Here is a 20012-nt window from a genome sequence, read left to right as displayed (position 1 = left end):
GTGCTGCGATTCTTGGGGTCTGAAAGAGTCGGACATGACTGAGCGACTGAACTGAACTGAACTGAACCTTAAAGTTATGCATTTGAAGCTGTAAGATGTAATGCCACAGGATTTCAAGCCAAAATTTATTTGATTTTAGCTAATAATGCTTTATTTATTAAAAGGAGGCAGAGTAGTAATGGTATGTAGTTATTTGAAGTCTGAAATCTGTGTTCTAGTATTGCGTACACTAGCTGAGTGTGTGGCTGAACCTTGGTTTCCTCCCTGTAAAGTCTTGGGTTAGAAAGGATTACCTCTATTGCCTCTCAACACTCAGTCCCCTCTTACTGCTCTTCCCACCATCCGTCTACACCACCTCCCTACTATTTGTTGAACACCAGTTGCTACATCTTGTATGAAGCAAATTACAGATGTTAATCATATAATCCTCACAATAATTCTGGGCTATTATTCCAGTTTTAAAGATGAGGAAACTTAAGACCAGATGTTGTTCAAGATCAAATAGCTTAAGTATATACAAAATTTGTATAAAAAATCAGATTTTTAAAAGTTTTGAAAGTCTGTTTTCCTCACCATTGTGCCACACAAAATATGAATGGAAAAGTCTTCTCAGTAGTCAGATTGAACATTAGAAAATCAGTGAACTGAAAGTCTTAATTTTTTAGTCACAGTAGATTAGCTTCTAAGTGACTAAGGCCTTTCCAAGCCCTCTCTGCTATTTGGGAGTTTCTAGGAGGCTCAGCCTAGACTGGCCTCTCTTTTGTTCTCCCTAGTCTCACCTGCAGCTGACAGTGCCACTCCCCACAGAATCTCTAGTTTGACCAGCTGGCTTTTTTTCTTCTTTTTTTAATAATGGAGACAACAAGATGGCTACCAGGCTGTTTTTTCCTTAATGGTATTTTATGTATCTTCTGGTTAATAGTTTGTTGCATCATACCGAATGAGTGATTGGTATAGGTTAGCCCACCGAGTCCTGCATAAAATGTGTAAGGCTTGCATAATCCACTTATAAGGTCAGATTTGTCAGTATTTCCTCAGAGCAACCTCTCTCCTAACCACTTTATTCCTTTTTCCTTTCTTGTATAAACCACACATTGCATACACATGTACACAGGGTATGCACAGAACTAAACACTGAACAGTGAGTGTTCTGAGCACAGAACACTCAGGACTAATTTTAGAGACAGATTTTAAGAATATTAATGTTCCATAAACAATTATTTTGCTCTCAGTTGTATAGCAGATGCTATGCTAAACACATTTGCATGAACTATCCTGTTTAACAGACATTTATCTGATATCCTTGTAATCAGGAGAAAAGGGTAAATAACTAGGATGTAAAATACTCCTGTTAAATTACTTTATTAGATACTGGTATTTTTATAATAATTGTTTTAGTGGATTATTTAATGTGTTAAACTTTAGGTGATCAGTGAACTAATGATTTTGGATATTGCCTAAAATAGTGTGTAATCCTGAGAGGGGAACCTGTTTTTTGGTTTTAGTTTGTCTTTTCACCAAGGTATATGTTTACTTACTTACATATCTGATTATGATATGTATAACACACATATGTATATATGATATGTATAACACATATATGTATATATAACACATATATATTATGTTACATTGGTCTATAAGGTTAAAATACTTTTTGATATTTAAGTGAAATATGTTTTATGGAAAAAAGTAATATGAGGCATTTTTTTCCCTTTTTAAAGATTTTGATGGATCATCAAAATCTTTCAGAACATGTACTCTGTATGGTTTTATATCTGATTGAATTAGGACTTGAAAATTCAGCTGAAGAGGAATCAGATGAAGAGGTAAGTAGTTTCTTATATTTTTAAATGTTAAAGTTGTGATATGCCTTAATAAAAGGTTGCATGTCATCTTGAAGGTATTTATTTTGTCTGAGTTTCATACTTAGAAAAAAAATCTTCTTAGGAACTTGGAAAAGGCCCTTTTAAATCTTCAACTACGTATGTTCTTTTAAAGATTTCACTAATATATAAAACTCCCATTTATAGAATTACTGAATTTGAAATTTGTAATTCATAAAATGTAGATCTAAGAAAAGTAGTTAGTGCATTTTTGTGCTGTACTCAGATGCTCAGTTATGTCCAACTCTTTGTGACCCTATGGGCTGTAGTGTGCCAGGCTCTTCTGTCCTTGGGATTCTCCCAGCAAGAATACTGGCATGGAGTGCCATTTCCTCCTCTAGGTGATCTTCCCAACCCAGAGACTGAACCTGCATATCCTGTGTTGGCAGAAGGGTTCTTTACCACTAGTGCCATTTTTGTAGTTACTGGTCAGGAAGATCCCCTGAAGAAGGAAATGGAAACCCACTCCAGTATTCTTGCCTGGAAAATCACATGAACAGAGGAGTCTGGCGGACTACAGTCCATGAGGTCAGAAAGAGTTGGACGTGACTGAGCAATTGAACATGCACACACACACACACACACACACACACTGGTAAATAATTATGTTAGGACTTCAGTCTAGAAATTCTAATAATTTGATTAGGGATTTTATTTTTGAACAGCAAATTCTTTCTGTAAAGATTTTAAGTTAATGGAGTAAGTATTGTTGTAAGGGAGAATGTTTACTTGAGAATATAAGTTGTTAATGTGTTTCAGGACTTTATAAGTATCATTTCCATGAAAGTAATTGTTAGTTACTACAAATTGATTTTACAGTTAACTGATATTTTTCTCATTCCCTCCGTACAAAAAGACAACAGCAGTAAACAGACAAGTGAAAAGGCTAGGCAGTACTTAGTAGTCTTAAGCTGAGTCAACATATATTCTTTCATAGATATTACAAAGATCATTAATATTCCTCTAAGAATAAGTCAGACTTTTGATAGATTTTTCAGACTTCCTTCCAGTTAGTCTAAATTATCATTATTTGACTGTATTATGAGTTATTTTTAATGGGTGGTGAAAAGTATCCTGTACTGCATATTTCCAAATTAAAAAATGTATTTTCTTCTGGAGAAGTTTAGCTGACTTCCATATTAGCATCCAGCAGTTTGTTTTTAAATTTTATGTTTGCATTTGGTTTTATTAGCACTTTGTAGTTCCTAAATGTGACTTTAAGAGATTAAAGGATATAACAGGCAGTGAACTATTAATTTGGTCTTGTTACATTTCCATTGTACCTTGGACCTGATTAACAAGATTTGTATTCATTATGCTTATGTTTCAGGCATCAGCATGTGGACCTGAACGTTGTCATGACAGTTGGTTTCCTGGTAGTAACTTGGTATCGAATATGCGACACTTTATAAATTATGTTAGAGTGAGAGTTCCAGAGACTGCTCCAGAAGTGAAGAGAGACTCACTTGCAAGTACCAGCTCTGATAGCTTGGGATCTTTACAAGTAAGTGTAAAAGTGAGAACAAAAAAGGGAAAGACTTCATTATATTAGGATATGTCATTTAGATCATCTTATCATATCCTAGGGCTTCCCTGGTGGCTCAGTGGTAAAGAATCTGCCTGCAATGCAGGAGACGTGGGTTTAACCCCTGGGTTGGGAAGATCCCCTGAAGAAGGAAATGGCAACCACTCCAGTATTCTTGTCTGGGAAATCCCACAGACAGAGGAACCTGGCAGGCTGTGGTCTATAGCACTGGAAAGAGTTGAACACGATTTAGCAACAAAACAACAACAAAAACAGTCATACCCAAAAGAAAAATAAATGTGGTTATAGAAAACTTTAAATTGTCTTTTATATTTAAGCAACTCTGATATATCTAAGCAACTTCTGCCTCACCCATCTTTTTCCTTTAATCTGCCAGAGTTCACGTCGGCCTAAAGTTCTTCAAAGAGAGGTAGATGTATATGATACTTGCATTAACTAGCAATGTGGCTTTAACTGGAAATGGGGACAAATGCTGAAGTATTTGTGTGTATATGTGTGTGTTTAATTAATATGGTTAGAATAAAAAAAATTTAATGTATGTGTGCATTCTTTTTAAAGTGCAGTAATTTAGGCTTAATTTTTAAAGAAAATCCACATTATTGAACTTAAAAAATAATACTGTGTATTTAATAGTGAGCTTTCCTTAGTAGTGTTGGTATTTTGGGCCAATTATAAGCAGCACATTTTGTTCTGTTTACATTTAGCATTGTTACTAACATCTTAAAAATGAATGTTTCCCAAATCAAAATAAATTTTATCTTTAGTTGCTGGTGGCATGCCCATTCACAACCCCCATTTTCTTTTTTGCTTATATGATAGTTAATTAACTGATAAAATAAGCCCACAAAAAGCTTAAACTTCTTACGTTGTGTATTTGGACGCATTTAAAAAAGAAGCTCTCTTATTGCATGTAGCTTAATTAATTTATAAAAAGCAGAAATGAAAAATCTTGAAATGACATGGCAAGTAACTAAACTTAAATACCTCTAATTCCTACAATCTAGATTTTTGCAAGTAAAGAACATTGAATCGTACATTTCTTACTGAAGAGTTCATTTGTAGGAACTTTGTCTTTGACAGTATGCTTTTTCTGTGAACACCATAAAGAATTTTGATTAAAATATTGCAATCTGTAAGAGGCAGCTTTTGCCTCTAATGCTGGTAGAGGGAACTTTGACAAACAGCTTGGATGTTAAAAAAAAAATAATGTATATTAAGCTCATAAAAACTCAGCTGATTGAAGCATTGTTTCTATGCTTGCTTAAAAAAATTTAGTGAAATCTATTAAATTGACTTGTATCTTAATGAAAAGATGATTTCTAAGAGCCCTAAGTTAGTTTGACTGCTTTAACAAAAAGGCTATATTGAAGATAAATTATTGAGAAAAGTAATTTTAAAAAATCTTTTCAAATAAATAATTATAGTTATATTAAATATGAGACATTAATTTTTCATCCTTTTATTTCATTTTAGTAACTTAAAGCATTTATGTTAGAAGTAATTTTCAAACTTTTTAACTTCTTTAAAAATGAAATTAAGAGTTGAGATTCATTAACTTGGAAAAAATTAATTTATAATTTTCTTAAGTGGAAGATATCATGGTCTTCTAAAAGTTAGTCAGGAGTATAGTATTCTTGATGAATGTTGGATAGCTTTGATTCCTTTAAACTGATGAAAGACTTAGTTTATGATTCCTTTTGAATATGGCTGTAGATACTACTGAAGCTTTGTCTATTTTCCCTGATAGGCCTAGGGGGTTGCAAAAGAAGTGTTACTATGGATAATCTCCTTTTTCCTCATTGTTGTTTCCAGATTGAGTCGGACTAAGTATATTTGAGAGAAGTCAAGAGACAAATTTACTTAAAGAACAAATCTATTAAATAAATCTTTGGATGAAACTTTGAACATTCCCTTTGGAAAATGTAATGCTAATGTATTTTAAAACTGACCCTGAATAACCTTCTCTTGATTTTTCTTTCTTTCTCGTTTGAATGGTAGAATTCTGGTACAGCTCAAGTTTTCAGCTTAGTAGCAGAGCGCAGAAAGAAGTTTCAGGAGATCATCAATCGCAATAGCAGTGAAGCAAATCAGGTGGTTCGTCCTAAAACTTCAAGTAAATGGTCTGCACCTGGTTCAGCTCCACAGTTAACTACAGCCATTTTGGAAATTAAAGAAAGTATATTGTCTTTGTTAATTAAACTTCACCACAAACTCTCAGGAAAACAAAATTCCTACTATCCTCCTTGGCTTGATGACATAGAAATTTTAATCCAACCAGAAATTCCTAAATATAGTCATGGAGATGGTATAACTGCAGTAGAAAGAATTTTACTAAAAGCTGCATTGCAAAGCAGAATGAACAAACGCATCATTGAAGAGATATGTAGAAAAGTGACCCCTCCTGTACCACCCAAAAAGATTACTGCAGCAGAAAAGAAAACACTGGACAAAGAAGAAAGGTAATTTTTATTTTTAGTGCTTTAAACTAATGTATGGTGCAGTTGAAGATTTTATATTACCACCCCCACCCTCACTTTTGGTCATCTGAGGCTAGCTATAATCATAACTGATTAGTTTGTAAGAAGAGGGGAATCAAAGATAGTCAGTGCTTGTACGTTTAGCATGCTTGAATTGGTTGAGTTTCTGTTCAGTGGCTCAGTTGTGTCCGACTCTTTGCGACCCCATGGACTGCAGCATGCCACGCTTCCCTGTCCATTGCCAACTCTCAGAGCTTGCTCAAACTCATGTCCATTGAGTCAGTGATGCCATCCAACCATCTCATTCTCTGTTGTCCCCTTCTCCTGCCCTCAATCTTTCCCAGCATCAGGGTCTTTTCCAGTGAGACAGTTCTTCGGATCAGGTGGCCAAAGTATTGAAGTTTCACCTTCAGCATCAGCCCTTCTAATGAATATTTCCTTTAGGAAATATTTAGGAAATAAAAAAATTTAGGAAAGGACTGATTTCCTTTAGGATTGACTGGTTTGATCTCCTTGCAGTCTAAGGGAATCTCAGGAGTCTTCTCCAACTTCACAGTTCAAAAGCATCAATTCTTCGGCGCTCAGCTTTATAGTCCCAACTCTCACATCCATACATGACTACTGGAAAAACCATAGGTTTGACTAGATGGACCTTTGTAAGCATAGTAATGTCTCTGCTTTTTAATATGCTGTCTAGGTTGGTCATAACTTTTCTTCCAAGGAGCAAGCGTCTTTTTATTTCATGGCCGCAGTCACCATCTGCAGTCATTTTTGGAGCCCCCAAAAATAATGTTTCTCACTGTTTCCGTTGTTTCCCCATCTATTTCCCATGAAGTGATGGGACCAGATGCCATGATCTTAGTTTTCTAAATGTTGAGTTTTAAGCCAACTTTTTCATTCTCTTCTCTCACTTTCATCAAGAGGCTCTTTACTTCTTCACTTTCTGCCATAAGGGTGGTGTCATCTGCGTTTTTGAGGTTATTGATATTTCTCCCGGCAATCTTGATTCCAGCTTGTGCTTCATCCAGCCCGGCACTGACCCTGACATTAAATTACTACTCTAAACTTGTAGACCTCTTTGGAAAAGTTGCTGTTATTTCTGTGGGGAACCTATAATTCTCCTGCTATTTTTTTTTTAAAGTATTAATTCAACTTTAAGGTCTTCCCTGGTAGCTCAGACAGTAAAGAATCTGCCTGCAATGCAGGAGACCCAGGTTTGATTTCTGGGTTGGGAAGATCCCCTGGAGAAGGGAATGGCAACCCACTCCATTATTCTTGCTTGGAGAATCCCATGGACAGAGGAGCCTGGTGGGCTATAGTTCATGCGGTCACGAAAAGTCAGATAAACTGAGCAACTAAGCATGCATGCATAAACCTGTAGACCCCTTTGGAAAAGTTGCTGTCTGTTACTACTGTGGGAAATCTAATAATTCTCTTGCTATTTAAAAAAATTATTAACTCAACTTTAAATGATAGTAGAAAATAAAAGAAAAATTTTAATAGTCCTTAAAAATTTGTTTTAGTTTCTTTTAGTGCTTCCAGTCTTTCCTATATATGATCACAAATTGTTAAACAAGCAGTGTTTTAAAACTTTGATGGTTTTAGCTTTTGAAACTTTAGGTTGCTTTTAATTTGTTGTTCAATCATAATATTTATAAAATCTCTCCATTTTTCTTTTGACAATGTTCTGTTTACCAAGATAAAGGAGGCTAGGTGGCTCAGGATTAGCGGTAAAATTGCTTGCTCAGTTTTGTATGTTACTGAGTTTAAGGAAGGCATCCAGGTGAAGATGTCCAGTTAGATACAGGTTTAGAGACTTGGGTGAGAATTCTGAGTTAGAGCTACAGATTTAGGCATATTGGTAATAGTTAGAGCCTTGTGTAAGGAAGAATATGGACAATAAAAAGATGAGAACACTTAGTATAAAACTCAAGGGAAAAACATAAAAGGGAATAACTGAGGAAGGAGCACCTACAAAGGTGACTCAAAATGGGATGGTTAGAATGAAATAAGAGGAAAACTGCAGAGAATGGCATTAGAGAGGCATAAGAGGAGGAGGTTCAGAAAGGAAGAAAGATTGTTAAATGCTACAAAAGTTTAATTAAGATTGTCAGTCCCATTTGATTAGTTAGGAGGTCATCCTTTGGTAACTGTATCAGAAGCAGATTTAATCATACATAGCTGTTCTTCATTTTTGCCATTATTTTGTTACAGATAATTTATAATAAAAGTATACACAAAACTTTTAGTACATTAAAAATTTAGGGGAGTTTTTATTTCTCACAGTACTTTATAAATAGAAGTTGTTATATAATAACATAATTTAGGTGAAAGTTCATTAACTTTGAATTGGTAGCTACCTAGAATTTAATAGATAAAATTGGAAAGTTAAAAATAAGGTAAATTTTTTTTTTTGTTAACTAAAATTGGTCCTCTTCTAAATTGCTCATCTTTTGTTTTGGTTATAGAATAATGTCTGTTTATTTTTTAAGGAAGGTAAAAACATTCAGTGAATCAAAACTTATTCTATTTGGTTAAAGGCATTTTGTCATTATTATTCATACAGATACAGACACTAGAGGACATAGTTCAGATGCTATTTTTTTTTTTTTTTTACAAAGGCTCTAATGCTGTTGTAATAAATAGTATACTAAAAATTTAAGGCTTTTTTTGTTATGGGCTTGTTTCCTTTGAGCGATGGTAGTATTGACAAGGACTTGAAACTAAGTCTGTAGCAGACAGCTAATGATTAAAATGAATCAGTTTGAATCTCGCTATGCTTCTCACATTTTTTTTTCTCAATTTGTTTTGGGTTTTGGGTTAAATTTCATAATAAAGGCAGAGCAGTTTATTTACACTTAATAATCTATTCCCAAGTACCTCAGCTATAAACAAACTTGACATCACTTTCATAATAGATTGATGGTGGTTTAATCCCTAAGTCATGTCCCACTCTTTGCAACCCCATGGACTATAGCCCACCAGGTTCCTCTGTCCATGAGTTTCCCAGGCAAGAATACTGGAATGGGTTGCCATTTCCTTCTCCAGGGGATCTTCCCAACCCAGGGATCAAACTCAAGTCTCTTCCATCTCTTGCATTGGCAAACGGATTCTTTACCACTGCACCGCCTGGGAAGCCCTCATAACCGATTAACTCCATAGAAAACTAGATACAAATAGAAAACTCTTGAGGGTTGTAACCATATGCAACCTTAGTATGTCCACTTCTTAGGTCATAATGGAAAATTGCTGAGTTGTATGAATGTGCTTGAACTTGTGTCTTTTTGTTAATGGTCTTTATGCACATTTATATCCAAGTTTAGAAAGGAATAACCTAAATTTTGAAAAAGTTCACAAGGGAAAAATAACAACACTCCTTTTCTAGAAATCATAGACAACTACTCCAGAAATGGATTGTTAAGAATACAATTTAAAACGATACCCATTTATTTTCTTGTTTCTGTTGAAGTCACCTGGTGTGACTGAGTCTCTGCTCAGAGTCTCACAAGACTAAAGTAAAGTTGACAGACATAATTATCTATAATTTACAGTAATTCCAGAATAGAAGTGAATTTTCTTAAAAATTTGTTTATTTATTTTTGGTTGTGCTGGGTCTTTCGTTGCTTCTCTAGTCCAGAGAGTGGGGGCTGCTCTCTAGTTGTGGGTCATGGACTTCTCATTGTGGTGGCTTCTCTCGTTGTGGAGCACAGGCTCCAGGTGCATGGGCTTTAATAGCTGTGACTCTCAGGCCCTAGAGCGAGGGCTCAGTAGTTGGGGCACAGGGGCTTAGTTGCTCTGCAGCATGTGTAATCTTCCAGGACCAGGGATCAAACCCGTGTCACCTGCATTGGCAGGCAGAATCTTATCCACTGTGCCACCAAGGATGTCCTCGAAATGAATTTTAATACTAGTGCCAATCAGTTTTCTTAAGAAAACCTCAAGTATAATTGATTGGCACTGGTATTAAAATTCATTTCTAGGACTTCCGTGGTGGCATAGTGGATAAGATTCCGCTTGCCAATGCAGGCGAGATGAGTTTAGTATTCAGATTTGTTACTTGAAATAGTATTTTGTGAACCTATATATTCTAAATGTAAATGTACATGTACATATTTAAAGGTCACTTGTAGAGTGCATAACTCATTGTTTTAATTAAAGAAACAGTGAAACTTACTAGTTTATAAAGAAGTAGTATGGAAGACCAAACACATATTCTATCACTGCTATTATTTATTACTTAAATATTTTTGGAGGTCTCATAGGTCTTTGAGCATCTACAGCACATTTTTGTTTGTTTCCGTTTCTTCCTCAATGACAAATTTTAGTCCTTTGATGATGGGTTTAATTTTTAAAACCTTTTTATTTTGAAGAAATCTTAAACTTACAGAAATGTTTCAAGGATAATACAAAGAGCTTCCTGGATCGTTTCAGAGTAAGTTGTTTTACAGTGGAATACTTTAGTGTAATACTTTAGTGCATAGTTTTTAGTTATAAGGGCATTTTCTTATATAATCACAATACACCTTTCAAAATAAAGGAATTAGCATTTTACTTAGTATGATAAAATCCTTAGATCCCAAGTTTTCACAGTTGTTCCAGTAATGTTGGTTAGAGCAGAAAGATCCTATCCAGAATCACTCATCGTATTTTGTTGTTGTATCTCTTTGATTTCCTTCAGTATGGAATAGTCCTCCCATTTTCCTTTATTTTCTTGACCTTGGCACTTTTGAAAATTACAGAGCAGTAAGCACTGTAGAATATCCCTCAATTTGAGCTTGCCTACTTTTCCATTATGCTTGGATTCGGATGATACATCTTTGAGAGCAATATCAAAAAAGTGTTGCTGGGGAGTTTCCTGGTGGCTTAGTAGTTAGGAGTCTCGGCTTTCATTGCTGTGGCCCAGGTTCAGTTCCTGGTCAGGGAACTAAGATTCCACAGCCCATGTGGCCCAGCCAAAAAAAAAAGAGGCAGAGAGGGAATGTTGCTATTTTGTTTTGACTGCATCCCATCAGTTGTCACATGATTTTAATTTGTTTCATTACTACTGATTAATTTTGATCACTTGATTATGTGAGTATCTGTTAGACTTCACTGTCAAGCTACTCTTCGTAAATATCCTCCCCTTCCTCACCTTTGTAATTAGTATGTTAATAATTTGTGGAGAGATACTTTGAGATGCTGCAGTATTCTATTCTTCATCATTTCAGTTCATTCATTCATCTGCTTGTATCAGTTTAGAGTTACAGATTTCTATTTTACTTTATGAGCTGTAATCTCCTGTTCATTAATCATCTTGATGCTCAGATTGTTTTAGATTTGACCAGAGGGAGTCCCTTCAAGCTGGTTTCTGTATTCTTTGTACTTCTCTCCCCACCATTCTTTGAGCATTTTCTTATTTTCTGGGCCAAGAAGATAGCCCAGGTTCATCTTGTGTTTTACATTAGACATTTGTCCAAAGAGTCTTGGTTACTTTTAGTAGAGAATGTTACTTAGAAACCAGTCTATGCACTCGTTCTAATGAGCTCTTTCACAGACTCTTTCAGTGGGCGAAAAGTATGTGCACAAGAGGGGGATATAGTGAGGGGAGAGAGAGGTATTAAAAACTATGACTGTGAGTTCAACCTGATAATCCCAGTTCTAATCCAACACCATAGGATTTATTCATCTTTTCTCTCTTTCCATAATTATAACTCTCTAGTCCCACAATGAGAAACCTGACCCCTATAATCCTTAATAGTATTAATTTTTTGTTAGTTCTCTCGTATGTAACCAATTTGTTATAACTTTTCCCTGCATGAATGCTGTCCTGTGCCAGGCTGTTGAGTCTTGACACCCCGTCCGAGGCCACTGTGTCACCTTCCATATTCAGAAAGGAAGGAGAGGGCAGGAGTGGTTTTTAATATTTTTAAATGGCTAATGTCTTTGGGAGTCAAGTTTGATGAGTAGAGTGAGTGATCACCCTGGATGATAGATAATATTTTGGTTTAAATATAAAAATATAGCAGTTGTATTTACAAAATAGATAATAAAATGAGTTTTCTTATGTGGACCCTAAATTATATTTAAAGTAAATATTAGTAAAGGAATGTTAAAAATCTCTTAAACTGTATTGGCAAATATATGTAACTTAGGGTAAACTTATCCATAGTACTTGATTTTATAGACGTTTGTGATTATCTCCACTAAATGGGTGGGAGCAGATGTGTGAATAATCTTAAAATTACTATTAGCATTCCATTCTTCTAAATTCTATCTTCTGTATCCTCGAATCATTTCAGATTAATAACTGAATTCTTTTAGGTTTCCCATAGAAATTACTTCATAGAATCTCAGTTTAATAAAATTCTTTTGTAGTAGATAGATATAATGAATAGTCATTAAAAGAAACTGCTATAGTGTATTACATCCATTATGTTTTTAATGTCTTTTGTATCATGGGCTGTGATAAGGTCCTTTTTGAGTTTTGTTCCAAGTGAAAAGTTTGTCTTTCCCAATGAGTTAATATATAACACACCTTTTAATCTTTTTTTTTTCTTCCTCTCCCTCCTCTCTTGTGTTGAATTATTTTATTAACCTTACCTTGCTGGAGATAGAATTTTATGCTTATTAGTATTGCTAGCATCTTTAAATCTGGGGAAGCCTATCTCCTGTCTTTATTAGTTTACTTTTACTTTTTTATACTTATGTTACACTCTTTTTTATTTTTTTTGCAGTTAACCTCAGATTAAAATGCTCTTTGGAAGTAGATAAGGGATAATTAATAAATAGAATAAAGTGAATTTATTGATTTTCTTTTACTTCAAACAAAATGAGCCAAATTTGTACTATTGCCTAGTAGAAACTAGAAAACTTCCTGGCTTTGTTAATTCTCTTTTAGGAGAGACTTTTTCTTAAGGTAACAGTAAATCTGACTATTTTTACCTTTTAGATTCTATTCATAGCTTAACATAATAGTTTCTTCTAGCAATGAGCTTGCTTTTATTTGTACCTGGAGTTAAATTATGAGTTTTTAGCTAAACCTCTTCTTGCTCTTGCTATGAACTGACATATACTTAGGAAATTGTGTAGTTGAAAAATTTTTTGTCTACTTTAATTATTATTTCACATTTTAAAGTAAATTTTTTCTTTAATTTTTACCTGTTTATGCCTAGTGATTTTCAGACCATTTTAAAGTAGCAGAATCCTTTAAGGACAATAAAACTTTACATGAAATTTAAAACATAGTACAAAAATTTGGTTGTTCTTAGTGTGTGTCAGAGACTCTTTCATACATTATATACTCCTGAAAGATAGTAGATATGTCTTAAGTGTGTCTGATACTTAACACTTTATTTCTGTTTAATCTAGGCGACAAAAGGCTAGAGAAAGACAGCAGAAATTGCTTGCAGAGTTTGCATCACGACAGAAAAGCTTCATGGAAACTGCCATGGATGTTGGTAAGTCAAAATTTATTAGTTTATAACACTCATACTTACAGTTATTACCATAGGACTTATCCAGTCCAATCATCCATCAGTTTTTAACATTATAGACGGATGATTTCTGGTCTTTATTTAAACAATGGAGTGATGGAAGATCAGACCTTTATTGTAGGTGGTCCATTCTGTTGTTGAGTTAGCTGCAGTTGTTGAAAAGTTCTTGATGGTAGTAATACAGCGGTATTCTGCTGCACTCTTCTGTTAAACTGCCCTTCAGATTGATAAGGTTCATCAATATGAACTTACTTATTCTGATTTTTTCCTGTGAAGTTATTCTAAGATCCTTAAAATACTTTTCAGATACTTTCAGGTTCTCTTGCTGCTTACACATTCACTGTTTCTTAAAATTAGGTGCACCTCTCATTTCTGTTAGGATTAGTATTAGCATTTACAATGAGAGGATGCCATTTTCCTGTGTGATAGTAGATTGCTGTGAGTAATCTTTTACAGACTTAGGAGAAATAGATTAAATCTCGATTAATCTGTCTTCAGTTAACAGGATACTCCTTTCCCTGACTACTTCTTGCATTTCAGTGATTTCCCTCTCTCTTTTTTTCACTTTTAGACAAAAATGCTGAAATAAAATACAAGAATGTATGTTCAAACATGCAAATACATTCTCATGCACATAAGCACACATAACTGATGTTCAGAAGAGGAGAGTCAGTCCAGATTTAGCATAATGTGTTCTAAACCATCAACAGTGGAGTTTATGTTCAGGATGTAACTTTGATGTAAAGTATACTAAGTTCTGTTTGTTGGATTAACTTGCTGTCAGTTGACTTTCTTGTACGAAAGATAACGATTTAGTTCATTGATACTGCTTTTCCTTTTTCTATGTTTTCTCTTCCTCCTTCTTTCCAAAAATGGATACTTAACAATTTTTTGGTTTTTACACATTAAAGATAATTATAATGTCTATTAAGTGTTCTATCTATAGCCAGTTTCTTCATATCTCTTCATATAAAATGAACTAATAAGCACCCCTATCTTTCATTTTTCTTTTCATCATTACTACCTTCTACTTTTTCGAAGTTACTTGTTTTCTTTTTTAACATATCTTTTTATTTATTTATTATTTTTGGTTGTGCTGGGGCTTTGTTGCTGTGCGCTGGCTTTTCTCTAGTTGTGGTGAGTGGGGTAAACATTACGGTGCATGGGCTTCTCAGTGTGGTGGCTTATCTTGTGAAGCATGGGCTGTAGGCACACAGACTTCAGCAGGCAGACTCAGCAGCTGCGACCTGGCAGGCTCCAGAGCATGGGCTCAGTAGTTCCTGTGTATAGACTTAGTTGCTCTGCGGCATGTGGAATCTTCCTGGACCAGGGATCAAACCTGTGTGCCCTGCATTAGCGGGTGGACTCTTATCCCCTCTACCACCAGAGAAGTCAACTTGTTTTCTTTTAAATTAACATTGCTAACATTTTATTTTGCAGTTTCAGTCAAGTCTTCCATTCAAAGGTTTATTCTAAATGTTGAAAAACAGTTAAGATAACTTTTTGAATGCTGTTGACTTCAGGGCTAAATAATAGCCTAGTATTCATCTATTTCGGAGAAGGCAATGGCACCCCACTCCAGTACTCTTGCCTGGAGAATCCCATGGACGGAGGAGCCGGGTAGGCTACAGCCCATGGGGTCGCTAAGAGTCGGACACGACTGAGCGACTTCACTTTCACTTTTCCCTTTCATGCACTGGAGAAGGAAATGGCAACCCACTCCAGTATTCTTGCCTGGAGAATCCCAGGGACGGCGGAGCCTGGTGGGCTGCCGTCTATGGGGTCACATAGAGTCGGTCACGACTGAGGCCACTTGGCAGCATTCATCTATTTTTTTTGACTCTAGTGACCTGACTCCTAGACCACGTTAAGGAGATTGTATTTAGTACTTAGCCTCTTTTCTTACAGTCTTGGAATTGCTTAAACTATACCACCCTTTACTCACTTCTATTTGTTATATTGTCTTTTGTTTTTCCTGAAGTTTCCAACTACCTTTTTTTTCTAACTGACATGCCTTTATGATATCCCTGTTATTCTGCCCACTCAATCATACTGTCCTTTGCATAGAATTCTGTTCCAGTCTGGTCCATTTGCTCTGTAGGCATGCTGTACAGCTATTACCTTGGAATTTTCCTCTTACAGGGTTCATCTGGTGTTTCCTGCATCTTATCTCTTTTTGGAGGTCTTGTTTTATTGGAGTGCAAGTATATTCCCAGTAATTCTTGTGCTGGAAGTTAAACTTTCTGATTCTTTTTATTTCCAGATGGGACTCTGGTTTACTCTCATGCTTGATTGTTCATTTGGATGAATGTTAAATTCCCTGCTAATACACATTTTTTGTTACACCTGATAAAGGACTACTCCCTTGTCTTTTACTATTAATTTGATAAGAAGTGTGGTGGTAATTTGATTCTTATTCCTTTGTGAGTTAGCATTTTTTTCCCTTTCCTGTGACACTTTTATAACTGTTTGATTCTTAGAGATATGAAGTTTTATGATATGTATCTAGGTGAATCTTTTTCATTCTCCTTAGTACTTAATGGACCTTTTCAGGCTGAAAAGTTGTGTATCAGAAGCTCTGAGAAAAATATTTCCTATGATTTTCTTGATAAGTAGTATAGCCATCTTCCAAGATGACCCTCCATGATCCATACCGCCTAGTTTTTATGCCCTGCATACTCTACTCTGACGTTGTGTCAGAATTGGTATTCATGATCACTGGGACATGGCAGAAGTGGTGATATGTCATTTCTGAGATTAGGTTATGAAAGATACAGTGACTTCTGTCTTGACTGCTTTTCTCTCTCTCAGATTACTTATTCTGGGGAAAGCCAGCTGCCATGTTGTTAGCAGCCCGATGGAGAAGCCTATGTGGTTAGGGACTGAGGCCTCTGGCTAACAGTCCTGTAAATGAGCCTGAATGTGAATCTGCCAGCCCCATTCAAATTTTTAGATGATACTGTCCAGCTGTTTGTTTAATAGCAATCTCACGAGAGATCCTGAGCCAGAACCATCAAGCTAAATTGCTCCCGGATTCCTGACCCTCAGAAAACTATTGTTTTGCTGCTGCTGCTGCTGCTGCTGCTGCTGCTAAGTCGCTTCAGTCGTGTCTGACTCTGTGCGACCCCATAGACGGCAGCCCACCAGGCTCCGCCATCCCTAGGATTCTCCAGGCAAGAATACTGGAGTGGGTTGCCATTTCCTTCTCCAAACTATTGTTTTAGGCCACTGAATTTTGGGTAATTTGTTAAACAGCAGTAGAAAACTATTATAATACTTTTCTCCATATATTTTCTTTATTCTCTTTGATGGGACTCTGATTATTTGGATATTGGATCTCTTAGACTGATGTTTTAATCTTCCGTGTCTTTTTTATATCTTTTTGCTTTACATGCTTAGAGGTTTCTTCTCTTTAATATCTTGGTCTTTGTCAGAAGAATTTGTTCTCAAATCTTTCTGAATGTGTTAGCGCTCTCTCAATTATCCGTTATCCTTCTGAATTGCTTAGAAATTTAAGTTAGTCTTTCATGTTGTTAGTTTCCCTCTCTTGCCTGATAATTCTTGATTCCTCTGGAAAGATGGTCTATTACCCTGCTGAGGTCTAAATAGGTTTGATCCTAGTAATTCTCTTTAGCCGATGTATGGATGAGGTGGGTTGACTGTCAGACTTAGATCTGGGTGGGAGGATTGCCAACTACTCTATTTGGGCCCCCAGATATTAACACTCAATTAGAAACCCCTCTTATTTTCCAAGCAGCTTGTTCAGTTCCTTTGGAGAAAGAGTCATTTTTTCCTCCTTAGGGTAAATGCCAAATTATCTGAGTGCTCTATCAGTCAAAGTTGGGGAGGGAATGGAGTGCTGAGTAGTGAAGTTATGTATATAGACTTCTGATTAATTATTCTGTTTTCAGAATCACTTAATACTTAAGACTCCTGTCCTCTGCCTCACTGACTGATTCTGAGCCCAGAATTGACATTCTTCTAACAGACCTATCGGTTCTTCCTTTCTGTAACTTTCTCATAATACATATGTGGTTGTAGCTATTATGACTTTCTTGCATTGTCAGCATGTCCCCATCTCCTCTAATCTTTTGGAAATTTTACTGACATCTCTTATTTGTTGTTTGGTGAAACTCTTTCACGACTCCATCATTTTTGTGTATTCTTATAGGAATATTTCTTTATGTATATCTTTACTTTTATTTCAGTGTTTTTTTAAAAGGAGTGGAGATAAAAGTATGTGCTCAGTCTTCAGTCTTGATTAGCCACTCACTAATATTTGCTATTATAACGTATAAAGTTAAAATTTCTGCTATTATAAAAGCATTACATTTTTATTATGGAAACTTAGAAAACACGTATAATCAAAAATAAAATAATATTATATTTTTACTATCAGGTTTCCTAATCTAGGCTATATCCTTACAAATCTTAATTCTGAGTATATTTGTGTATAAAGGTGTTTTTTTAGCCAAAATGAATTAATTTCATACTTGCTGTTTATTCTCATGAAAAATTTCAAATATACAGAAAAACTGAAGGAATAATATTACAGATTACCATGTACCATGTCACCTAATTAACATTTTTCTTAATTTGTTCTTTCACTCACTCTCTTCCTCTACTAGATGAAGTAAGTTATAGACATCATGATACTTTACTCCTAAATACTTCAACATACATATATTAGGATTTAGAATATTCTCCTACTCAAGCACAATACACCATATGTAAGAAAATTACTTTTTCTTTCCAAGTAAAGAAAATAGCTTCAAAATACCAACCTGGGTATTATGTTAAACAATGAAATAATTGAATTAAAATTTAAAAAATTTAAAATTGTTTACAGACTATTTTATTCTTTGGTAATTCTACTAAGGGTAATAGTCAAAAGCTCTGTGTTCCGAAGTCACTTGAGAGCAGCATCTTAGAGGGAGTTAATGTAATGGTTTGATAAACAGATTGGTTTGGGTTTTTTGCAAACTTAGGAGCTAAGAAAAAAAGCTTAGTGAATACTGTTTTTAGAAATTGTTTTTATCTGTTGCCTCCCACTCCCGAATGAGATAAAACAAAAACAGTTTTCTGAGGAATTGATTAAGCAAAGTATCCAGAAGAGGTTAGGTAGTATTGTCTTGAATAGAAGAATGGCCACCTCATTCCCCAAGCAGACGGGAGAGGAGAGGGAAAGCGTGGATGGAGATAGAGGTAAGTTCCTTTGCTGCTGCTAAGTCACGTCAGTCGTGTCCGACTCTGTGCGACCCCATAGATGGCAGCCCACCAGGCTCCCCCATCCCTGGGATTCTCCAGGCAAGGGGTAGGGAAAGTGGAAACTTCAGGTGATCACTCAGTTGCTTCAGTTTGCAGGGCTAAGTAAAAGGTGAGTTTTGCTGAGTGAAAAGACTACCATCTGAAGTTTGGAGAAGTTGCTAATGAAAGTGGGAGATGTTGCTCATCCAGGCTAAGTATAAAAATTGATAAGCAATGCTTAAGGTCCAGTTATGTTCAAGATCATAAATTTGAATGTCATTAGTCTGCAAAGTTATTGACTTGCTGTCCTAAATCTTACTACTTTTTGGAAGGTTTGATCTTTTTTGGCAGTAGCCAGGGCACAGGAACAACAATTGAGGGATCAGGCAGACATGATTGCTAGCAAACAGAGGCAATTCACAGAAGCCATCAGGATAAAGGGCTCCGCTCTCTCCTAGTCGCGGTTCTTGCATGCTGCAGTGGTGACAGGTGAGGTAATAGAGATTCATGAGCATTTGGTTTATTTATGTTGATTATGGCCATGCCAGTGGGATTCTGGACCATTCAGATTTGTATATTCCTTTTATTTATAACTGATTCCCTTCCCAGAGAGATCTGTTTGACCCCTAAAACCTGTTTGAGATCTCATTTTCATACCTTGCTCAAGATAAAAATTGCAAAGTTATATGTCTCACTGCCTCTGATTACTCTCCCCATTTACATGTGACATATATATTATTATTAACACATGAAGCAGGGTCCACACTTGGGGTAATATTTATCTTTAATATAGATGCAATTTAATCTCAGTCCAGTCCTCTGCTTTGTCAGATGCCTTTTGTTGTTTTGCCTTATTTCCCATCTGTGTTACTAATGTAAGCATTTTGTAGTTGTTTCTTTCTTATTTTGGCTGTATTTTTGTGTGTGAGAGATCTTCTCCTAAGATTTGTAGTCTCGTGACTTAGTATTTAGAGTATTTCAGATTTATAACATGCAGTACTTTATAAATCCTCAAATCAATATTGTACATTAGTAGGTAAAAATTTAAGGACAGATACTTTTCTCTCTGAATGCAACAGATTTATAGTTTGTGATTAGTATCCTTACTTATCTGTTGATAATTCCTTTTTGTAGTTATCAAGTTTCCTATATGAAAAGACTCAACCTCTGCAGTTCCTTCTCTCCTCATCACTATCCCCCATTGTTCATTTTTACTCGCCATCTAGGTGTAGAAGTCATGGGCTTCCCAGGTGGCACAGTAGTAAAGAATCTGCCTGCCAGTGCAGGAGGTGCAAGAGACATGGGTTCGATCCCTGAGTTGGGAAGATCCCCTGGAGCAGGAAGTGGCAACCCACTTCAGTATTCTTGCCTGGAAAATTCCCTG

General features: G+C 35.7%; 1 protein-coding gene across 11 annotated transcripts in view; it reads left to right on the top strand.

Moving 5' to 3' along the window:
- Positions 1–20012, top strand: part of UBR3 (ubiquitin protein ligase E3 component n-recognin 3) — a 202586-nt gene that overhangs the window by 103795 nt on the left and 78779 nt on the right. For 8 of the 11 annotated variants that reach the window (XR_014079020.1, XR_014079019.1, XR_014079018.1 and 5 more), the window contains exons 21-25: positions 1725–1829; positions 3217–3390; positions 3809–3841; positions 5431–5891; positions 13257–13345. Coding sequence is in view for 7 of the 11 variants with exons in the window: in XM_081577892.1 (XP_081434018.1) it covers positions 1725–1829; positions 3217–3390; positions 3809–3841; positions 5431–5891; positions 13257–13345 (862 nt within the window). In the remaining 4 variants the exon portion in view is untranslated. The remainder of the gene's footprint in view (positions 1–1724; positions 1830–3216; positions 3391–3808; positions 3842–5430; positions 5892–13256; positions 13346–20012) is intronic. The other 3 variants (XM_081577894.1, XM_081577893.1, XM_081577895.1) reach the window with 1 other exon arrangement.

This window comes from Giraffa tippelskirchi, chromosome 3, assembly GCF_054371585.1.
Source record: "Giraffa tippelskirchi isolate mGirTip1 chromosome 3, T2T-mGirTip1v1.2.pri, whole genome shotgun sequence".
NCBI classification, from domain to species: Eukaryota; Metazoa; Chordata; class Mammalia; order Artiodactyla; family Giraffidae; genus Giraffa; species Giraffa tippelskirchi.
This window is presented reverse-complemented; position numbering and strand designations above follow the sequence as displayed.